The 9,662-nt window shown below is 37.5% G+C and overlaps 1 protein-coding gene across 1 annotated transcript; it reads left to right on the top strand.

Moving 5' to 3' along the window:
* Positions 1 to 1,049: 1,049 nt before the first annotated feature.
* Positions 1,050 to 6,527, top strand: vgll4l (vestigial like 4 like). Its single transcript, XM_081349599.1, has 5 exons — positions 1,050 to 1,229; positions 3,369 to 3,492; positions 3,597 to 3,834; positions 5,438 to 5,510; positions 5,641 to 6,527. The coding sequence occupies exons 1-5, from the start codon at positions 1,163 to 1,165 to the stop codon at positions 5,946 to 5,948; spliced, it is 810 nt and encodes a 269-aa protein (XP_081205725.1). The 5' UTR covers positions 1,050 to 1,162; the 3' UTR covers positions 5,949 to 6,527.
* Positions 6,528 to 9,662: the final 3,135 nt, after the last annotated feature.

Raw genomic sequence — 9,662 nt, 5'->3', positions numbered from 1 at the left:
AATCCCATACCAAAATATATATTACCATTCAAAAGTTTGGGGTTGGTGAGTTTTTATTTTTTTTATTGGCTTTTATTCAGCAAGGAAAACTTTTAGTCAGCAAGGAAGGATACATCAAATTGATCAAAAGTAACAGTCAAGACATTATAATGTTACAAAATATCTCTATTTCAAATAAATGGGTCTCTTCTGAACTTTTTATTCATCAAAGAAAAAAAAATATTGAGCACCAAATCAGCATATTAGAATGATTTCTGATAAATCATGTGACACTGAAGACTGAAGTAATGATGTTGAAAATTCAGCTATTCAGAAATAAATGTATTTATAATATTAATAAATGAAAATGTTATTTTAAATTGTAGTAGTATTTGCTTGCATCCTTAGTGAGTAAGATTTAACTGCATATCATATTATATTATATTATCATGTCATATTATATTTTTCTTAAGTTAACCATTTTCTGTACAACTGCCTATGTCTGTATGTAAATGTAGTCTAATAAAGTAGCTTATATGCGCATAGTATCAATTTTAGGTTTATAACAGCAGGAAATGTGTTTCTCAAGAACAGTGATGGTATAACAAGGAAACCATTCATCTCTCTGCCCGGCTGCACTGGCGTGTTGATACATGGAGAGATCGGAACAAATTACAACCTGATTCTTTTATTTTGAGTGTCCTGCCTGTCTGGCTGGAGTAATTCAGTTTAACCACATCTCTGTGATACACATCTTTATGAAATCTGAACACTCATGCCAGCTTAGATACATTTTTTTAACCAATATTGTTGTCTTCTTTCACCATAAATTATGTTACACTAATGTAAAATAGAGTTTTATTCATTTTTACTTGCAATTTGATTTCAGCTCAGTTTTAGCCCATGGTGGGGGGTGGGGTGGGGGTGATAGACAGCAGGCAATTCAGAGCTTTTGGTTTGTCTCCTCCCATAAGGCACCTGTGGTGGTAGGTCATGCAGACAAAGGCAGAGGGAGGGGGTTGGCCTTCAACCAGCCAATAAGAAGGCAGAGAGGCATGTTCATGGAAAGCACAGATCACTCGAGCTCAGTGACAATTCAAAGTTCAGTGAGGAACGATTCTGGCGCTCAAAACTCAACTTGTTAAGGAGCATTGCACGGCTTAGAAAACACTGAAGATAAGGAATGGCGGTCACTAATTTCCACTACATTACCAGGATGAGCAGTGGCTTCAAAGTGTACATCTTAGAGGGTAATTATCACATTTTATCTCTTAATACGAGTTTAAACTAAGAATTACATGATGTCTGCATGTTATCTGCATTAAAACAATAGTAATCAGTATCAAAAAGAAAATGTACTGTACATTTGAATTTATTATCTTGAACTGTCTGGCCATTTTAATGTGCACTCTCAAAAATAAAGGTTACAAAAGGGTTATTTCACAGTGATGCCATAGAAACACCATTTTTGTTTCCCAAGAGAACCTTTCAGTGAACAGCTCTTAAATGAACCATATATTGTCTTAGTGTAAAGAACATTTTAATGATCGAAAGATCCTTTTTTCACTATTAAAAACATTTTTTCGCAATGGAAAGGTTCCATGGATTTTTTTTAAGAGTGTATATATTTTGGTGATATTATAGGCTACATGATATAGCTAATTCATTAAAAAATTCACATATGCATTTTCAGAAGGTTTCAAATAAGAAAAGAGGCTGGAAAACCCCTTTAACTACTGAGAAAAATGATGATGCTCTGTTATTTTGAAGGTTAGTTGAGAAGAGTCGAGATGAAGACATGCTTGATGTGTGTTTTAGGCTGCAAATGAAAGAGATGAGAAAGGGATGTGGGTCTGTTATTTTGTCTTTAATCTCCCCAAGAAAAATATCCCTCCCTGAGGCACTAAAAATCAGTCATCAGTCAAGGTTTAAGGTGTGGTTTACACCCAATCCCCCATCCACTGTCATGCAAAGTCAACCTGCCTTGTCACAGTCCACTGCTCAGGAGATTTTTTGAGTGTGTGTAAGTGAAAGAGGGTTCTGCCAACAATGCCCCCTCATCATCCAAGCCATTTGAGCATTTAGTAAACTTTATCCGCTTGAAATCTGATAGCGCCTAACGTAACGTAATGCAGTGGTAAAATACCTCAGATGTTAATCACCAACCAAATCAACACAGGTCCCGACTGGTCTAATATGTGGTTGATTTGATATCCACAGCCCATGATCTTGTCTTTACTACTTCTTAAAATATTTAGCTAGTTAAGAGTCAAATGATTGTCGTAGCAAACATTCGAGTATGAAATCTTAACTGATTGTGGTAATCATTAATTAGAGTTACTTTAAGTCACAGGTTGCACAAAATCTCTAACCATATTCTGGAGTGGAACAAGAGGATGTTGTGAAAGCCAATGTCAATGGTCAAAAGCTGGTTCAAAGGCAATGTTAGCATGTTCCATATGCTATAACTTAACCTGGTTAAAAACAAGACTTCAAAACTTTGTAAATCAAAAAATTGACAAATTTAAAAAGTGAGGGATTTTTTGATTTTAGCATTTTTATTTTATTATGCATTATAATTTATTTTTGATTTGTTTAACTAGGATTTGTTTTTATTCATTTTTATTTTGTCTTGAGATGTAAAAAGGCATACATGCACACATTCCATATTTTCAGTGTACACTATCTGTTTTTGCGATTGAAAAGTATTGTCTTAGGTTGTTTCACTGTTTAGCATTTAATAAACAAAAAATTTGAACCCAGCAAAACTTATCATTTTGAGACTAACCATTAACTAATCTAAACCATTATCAGTTGTAGCATGTTGCAGATTCTGTTTTTAATGACAATACCTTTACATGACACTGTTGATGATATTAGCATGTGAAAGGTGATGTGTATTTCAGTTTGGATTAGTCTGTTACTATCGTTATGTTGGGTAAACATTCTGTGAGCCACATGCTTTAACCTACAAAGCCTGTTTTGCACCTCAAAGCAGTTTGAACAACAAGCCAGTAAGATATTAATTTGTTCACTGATGTGTTTTTTTTTTTTTTTTTTGGCTTGAATGTTTTCCAACATTTGAATGACATTTACCGTTAGTGGTGAATCAGCTGGGTAGTTCTACAGTAATACTCACAGAGCCAGTTGATCTTGCTCTGCCACTTAACGGAGTTTACATTTAACGGTGGCCCAACAACGTTTTTTCCCACAATTAAGATACACACGCAGTGATGCAATTCCAAGGATTAAGAGTCAGTTGTTTACTTGTTTGACACACCTTTTCACAAGTAAGCGAATCAGTGACTGGCAATGACCGTGTGAGCACCCTGCAGCGATGTCATTTATCATATCTGAAGTCACACGGGCCTGTGTTCATCTTTTCACAGGACAGCCCAATCTAAGAAGTGAAGACAGATTTCGCCACATGACGAGCGACAGAGTGCGGATGCGCCCTGCACATCCGATGAAGCACAAAATCAGTTCTGAGAGAGGACGGACACTTGAGGAGAGGTAATGAACCATGTACCTTCCAACATGGAAGCAATAACCAGTAGAATAAGAGGGACTGAAGAGGAGTTAGTTTTGTCATTTATTTTTGAAACTTTCTGTTTCAGGAGAGGGAGGGCCATTAGAAACAGCCTGGCCAACGGTACCCGCAGATCATCTGGGTTCAGTATTCCTGAAAGCCCCACATCTACATGGAGCCCAACGGCCAGCCCCACTGACCTGATCCCCAGCCCAGTGTACTCCACCCCAGTCATGGACGAGCCTCTAGCCCTAATCAAGAAACCACGCCCAGAACCAGAGAAAGCAGAAAGCCAAAACAAAGCCACAACAGTCAAACAAATACAGGTGATTAATACTACTGTTAAATGATTATGGCATGTTTTACATCAAAATATAATGTTTATTTAAAAACAACACTAAAATGTTACTATTTATTAAAAATATCTAAATAAAAATATCATATTTAAAATATATATATTTAACTCATAAACTTAATATATTTAAATCGACGGTCGGGCCAGTGGCCCCACAAATAAAAGTAATAAATACATAAAAAAAATAGGCCTAGTAATTGTTTTAGTTGTTTTTGATCCATGTAACCTTAATAAACAAGGTTATGACAACACAAACTACTAGCCTTACTCATATCAATTTTAAATGTTGTTAAAGTCAGTCAGTAATAAAATAAGAGCAAAGAATCAAATTATGAGCAATAGCATAAATAAATACAACAGAACAAATATACAAAATAAATAAAATAAAAATTTCAGGTTGTTCGTGTATGTCTAAACTAGATATTCAGGTACAGTAATCGTAATTACATGTAAAATATCACAGTTTATAGTCTTCACTGTATAGATTAACCCTTATTAAAACATGAAACTGTAAGTGCTTCATGGTTACACATTCATTTTATTTCTCACGAGTTCATGTTCACACTGCAAAAAATTATTTAAATAAATTTCAACATTAGAATAAGAAATAATGTGTTGTTTCGACTTAAAAAAGTACGTATTCGTGCTTGACTTGAAATATTAAGTTGAGTTAACTTTAGTTTAGTTTAGTTAGGTTGGATATTTAATTTATCTCAACAAATTTTCAGTTGTTACAACTAATTGTTTAAAGTGCACTTAAGACATAACCGACTATGATTACGATGATACTCGATAAGATTTTGTGGGAATATGTGCGTTATTCCGAATAATGTGCGAATAAGCTCAGGAAGACGAGAAAGAGTACTCGCGTCTAGTAAATATGCGGCGTTCGCGAGTACCAAACTGAGAGACGCGGGAACTTTCGTGTCTACTTTCGCTTAAATATTTAAGTTGGTAAGGCTTAAAAACATGCGCAAATCTTTCATGAAGATGCAGCACTGGCCCAACCGGGCAAGTGACAGTTCCGTCAACTGGCCCGAGAGTCTTTCGCGCTGGCCCCGGGCCATCGGGCAGTCTTTATTGTTGAGCCCTCACTCCTTCAGCAGTACCTGCTGACTTAACACACTCTGCGCATTATACCATCTACCTCTTAGAGTCTATCCTGAGGCCACCGCAGTCTGTTCATTCCCACTCACTGTCTATGAGACACAACAGAATGCAGGAAGGCACTTTTGTGTTCCTGAGAGAGTGGCTCTTTAGAGTGCGGACAGGCCTCTGCCTGTTTCAGATATGCAATCCAGCCGGATTCAGGGAGAAAATGTGAGCAATGGGTGGAGGAATGTTGTCAACAAGTCTCAACACACTAGTGCTGTTGTTGACCTGCTAGTGGCATTAGGGCTGAAGGAGAAACAGTATAGAACTACCAACCACCAACATAACTGTCCATCTTTCCCTTTTAGTTTCCCATCTTTCCATCAATTTTAGTCCTTAGCTATTCCGAAAGCTCTGTTATAGATGGGTGAAAAACTGTGTGGCTACAAGGATTTGCTGACCTTTGCTGTCTTTTTTTTCAGATACGGCCATCTGTCATCACTTGCGTTTCCTCTGCAACAAGGTCAACCAAAAAAGACTGCGATCACTCCACTGGTAAGTAAAGAGATGCAAATAAGCTTGGCATTCTTCCTTTAACATGTCCATGCAGATATTATTCATCGGCATGAATAGTTTTTGAGCATCATCATCATCGTCTGATTCCATCTCCACTATGTCTCTACAGTTGTTACCCAGCACAGTTATGATCACGTTGAAGAGCATTTCCAGAGGAGTCTCGGGATGAACTACCACAGAGCCGCCTCCATCAGCGTGTCTGTGGATGACCACTTTGCCAAAGCGCTGGGTGATAAATGGCTCCAGCTCAAAGCTTCATCCTCCTCCTGCCATTCATCCTCTTCTTCGTCTTCTTCATCTCCACCCAGCAGTCCAACCTTCATCCACTCACCCGGCAACTGCCGGAGTCCCAAAAGGGCCCGCAAAGATTCAGTCAGTCCTTCCACAACCACACCCAACTTATGGTCTGAGAAATGAAGAAGAAAAAAGAAATTTAGATGTACATATGACAAAACGGACTTAAAATGCACGTGTTGGCCCATGTGTTTCTGCTGTAAAAAGCAAAAGGGAGACTGTTCGATTGTGTTGCAAAGGCTGTTAACACTCGATGAGCAAATGAGGGATTGTTAAATTGTCTTTTAAAGGGAGATATTCAATGTCTGACCATTTTCGGATCATTTCATGGTAGCTATGCATTGTTGGAGTTGGCTTTGTCATTGGTGTTGTGGGTGCCACTGGTTTTTATTTGTTGACTGTGATTGCACTGATTATTTCTAACAACATTTCATTGTCTGTTGGAAGCTTTTTTCTTATAATACGTGCATATTTATATTAGTCAGTGTACCAAGATCTTGTGCAGCACTGAGCAAAACAGACCAAAACTTCCTAGGTCAGAAAGTTTCATGTTTTAGTAGAAAACAAATGCTTGAGAAAAGAGGTGGGTAACTTTTTGGCATCTCTATATGGGCTATTGCTGTTCATTTCAATTCCTGTGTAAATTTCAAGCTTTTATACTATTGTACATATTTGTAATAAACACATTTTTTTTTAAATGCATTCATTGTAGATTTTTTTTTAATGATAAAAATTATTATTAACTTATATTTGTAAAAACAAATTAGTAAAAATCTATCCTGAAATGCACATTCCCGTTCTTGTTGTGAATGAATGATCAGAATTGGGGTCAAAGTTTTGAAGAAATTAATACTTTCATTTAGCAAGGACATTATGTATATTTCAAATAAATGCTGTTCTTTTGAATATTGATAAATGCATCCACAAAAATATTAGGCTAACCAGCACAACTGTTTTCAGCATCGATGATAAGTAATGATGTTTGAGCACCAAGCATATTAGAATGAAGACTAAATATATTCAAATAAAAAAACGATACTTTAAAGAGCAACTTGCAGGTTAGAATACCCAACAAGTCAATGTATAGAAAAATAATGTAGGAACTAGATTTTCTTTAAAAAAAAATTATAAATATGCTACAGTGGCTTCTGGAGTCGTTTTTGTGAGAAAATTTTACTTCCGCATCTGAAAATGGGCGTGACGGGCGAGAGTCGTGACGTAGCACGAGGGAGAGCGGTCGATTCACACAACAGGGAAATATGGATTGCAATGACATTTCGGACGCTGAGGAAATTGTTTACGGACCACAGCCATACAATTATGAGCCTGCTAGGCAGCCAAGAGAGCAGGGACAGGCCAGGATTAATGTTAGACAGAACATATTGGAACTTACAATAACAGAAACTAAGCTTTGATCAGGCGTTTGTCATGCTCATTAATATCCGCCCAGGCCCCAGACTAACGTTACGTGATATAACTTAGCAGTTTCTCATGGAGAGACAGAGAGATATTTATTCATGATACATTTTTTGTTCCATAGGTGCTTGTGTGGGAAATGCGAGGCAATGTTTACAGCTGAGGAAAGTCAGTGTTACAGGGAGGTGGATGCATACTGGGCCTTAGTGGAAAATGCCAAACTTCCATGGTTGCAGTTAGTGTTACTACAGTAAAGCCATGGTGAATGTTGCTGATCTGTGGACACTGGATAGTTCGTTCATTCATTGCACAATGTTTATTCCTGGTTTTCACGTCAGCGCTGTTTGATTCGTTAATAACGGAGAAATGTGAATATTTCTCACTAGATCTCGCAGCGATGTTATTACTTCAGTGGCGAACTCTTTATTTACCTCGCAGTTAGGCTAGTGTTGCTTGATCAGGCTCGCGCTGCACTGGTCCAAACTGATAAACGGTCCACACAAACACAATAACGAGTAACTGTTAGCTCAGTTTCGTTCCGCTTACATTGCGTTTGCCAGTTGATGTTGTGCTCGCGCCTACATCCAGCGGGAGAACCCGAAGATGCGTACACTGAAGGAACCGCACTAGCTCTGAGTCTCACCCGGTTCTTACTTCGGTATCCCATGTTGAACTCCTTCATATCGCCGGGATGATAATCATCCGATCTGAAGTGAACGCTACACACGACCGCGTTTTCCGAAGCCGACGCGGAAGAGAAATCCCGTCTCTTCACCTGCACAACCCGCACCCAGGCACAAAAGATAGCACCGTCCTTTTTCCTGTTAGGAAACCGGTGGACTCGATGTCCTGACAGGCTGGAGTTTTTGCAAGCTCCACAAACACATACATTTACCATGACGATGATAAATTGAAATACAAAAACTACTGAAAACACACTGTCTCACGACCGCTCTTACTGAATACCAACCTACTCTGCACTGAGCTGCGGCAGAGCACAGCACACGTCTCCCTCGTGTGACGTAAAATGACGCGATGTTGAAAAAAAAGCGGCTTGTACGAGCAGTCAAAGAAATGCTCACTTTATCTACTAAATTGGTGTCATTATGTCGTTTTAAAACATTTTAAATCCTGCATTATCTTTTCATATGGTATTTTCATACACGGTTATATATTCATTTAGATTTTTTTTTTACCTGCAAGTTGCTCTTTAAAGTGTAATAATAATATTTCACAATATGACTCCTTTTACTGTATTTTTGATCCAATAAATGCAGCCTTGGTGAGCATAAGAGTCTTAATTTACAAACATTAAAAAATCTTACCGACCTCAAATTAAACGGTATGCAAATTATTCCTATGAAAAGTATATTTGTCTTTATCTTTCATCAAACTTCCAGTAATAACTTGCTCTGCCACTTGTCATAATTTAATCACTTAATGATGATTAAACTGATATTACATTACTCCACAGAAAATAAATGAAACTCTTTAAATATGTTAAAAACAAGCAAAAATACACAGTTACGTCCTTAAAATTGCAAGCGGAAAACGTTATGGATCAAACTATTTTCTTAAGTAATCAACGTGCATTTTACTTGGAATATTTCTTTTGTAAGCTCAGGAACAACAGGTTAATGCAGTAGACTGGAATTCAGTAGATCTTTAAGGTCTTATAGCTAAATGCTTGGACTCGTGCAAAGGTCATTATAGTAGTTGATGTTTAGCGAAATTTTAGTTTGTGTAAATGATCGTTATGGGAGGGTACAATTAGTCAGGACATTATAAAAGCACTCGTGTCATCATTTTAGAGGCCAGATTCAAGTTATACATAAGCTTTACCTTGCAGCAGCAGTTAAACTGCAAATAGATTTGACCTTCTTAGATGGTTTATGATAAACAGGAAACAGTTGGAAAACAACTTTCCATGCTTGCTAAAAAAAAATTCAACTGCCAGTTAGATCAGATGCAAAACTTGTCAATCACAAGATCAGGTTCAAGAAGCTGAGAAACAGGTTTGAATGAAGATTTTCTGGCACAAAGGTACTGTAAGAACCCATTGAACAGTTCAAAGAAGTCCTGTTGCCAAAAGCCCTGCCTTCCACACTCTTTTGCAGGCTTGACTGGCCTCGTACAGGGGAGAGTCTAGTGTTTCTCAGAGAACAAAATGACTCATGCTCAGTGGCTCAGATCTCAAGGTGTTGATCTCAGTAACATGATGTCCTTCTGGAATGTGGAAACCTCAAGGCAGCTTTAAGTCACATGAAAAGTTAGTATAGATGACATCATTGTCTAGCAGAGCAGATCCGCACAAAATATAACCAGCTAGATTAACAATACTATGTTACTTTGATCTGATTGCTTCATACATTTGCATTATTTTATGCCACCTGAGTACAAATATTAGCAATATGGGAAACA

The sequence above is a fragment of the Scardinius erythrophthalmus genome (assembly GCF_964197995.2).
Source record: "Scardinius erythrophthalmus genome assembly, chromosome: 20".
NCBI classification, from domain to species: Eukaryota; Metazoa; Chordata; class Actinopteri; order Cypriniformes; family Leuciscidae; genus Scardinius; species Scardinius erythrophthalmus.
Note: the sequence above shows the minus strand (reverse complement) of the source record. Positions and strands in the feature narration are given on the sequence as shown.

Bases quoted from the DNA above. Each gene is read 5' to 3' on its own strand.
- vgll4l (XM_081349599.1), top strand. From the start codon at position 1,163: ATGGCGGTCACTAATTTCCACTACATTACCAGGATGAGCAGTGGCTTC. The intron at 1,230-3,368 runs GTAATTATCACA...ATCTTTTCACAG, and splicing joins CAAAGTGTACATCTTAGAGG to GACAGCCCAATCTAAGAAGT. The intron at 3,493-3,596 runs GTAATGAACCAT...TTTCTGTTTCAG, and splicing joins GGACGGACACTTGAGGAGAG to GAGAGGGAGGGCCATTAGAA.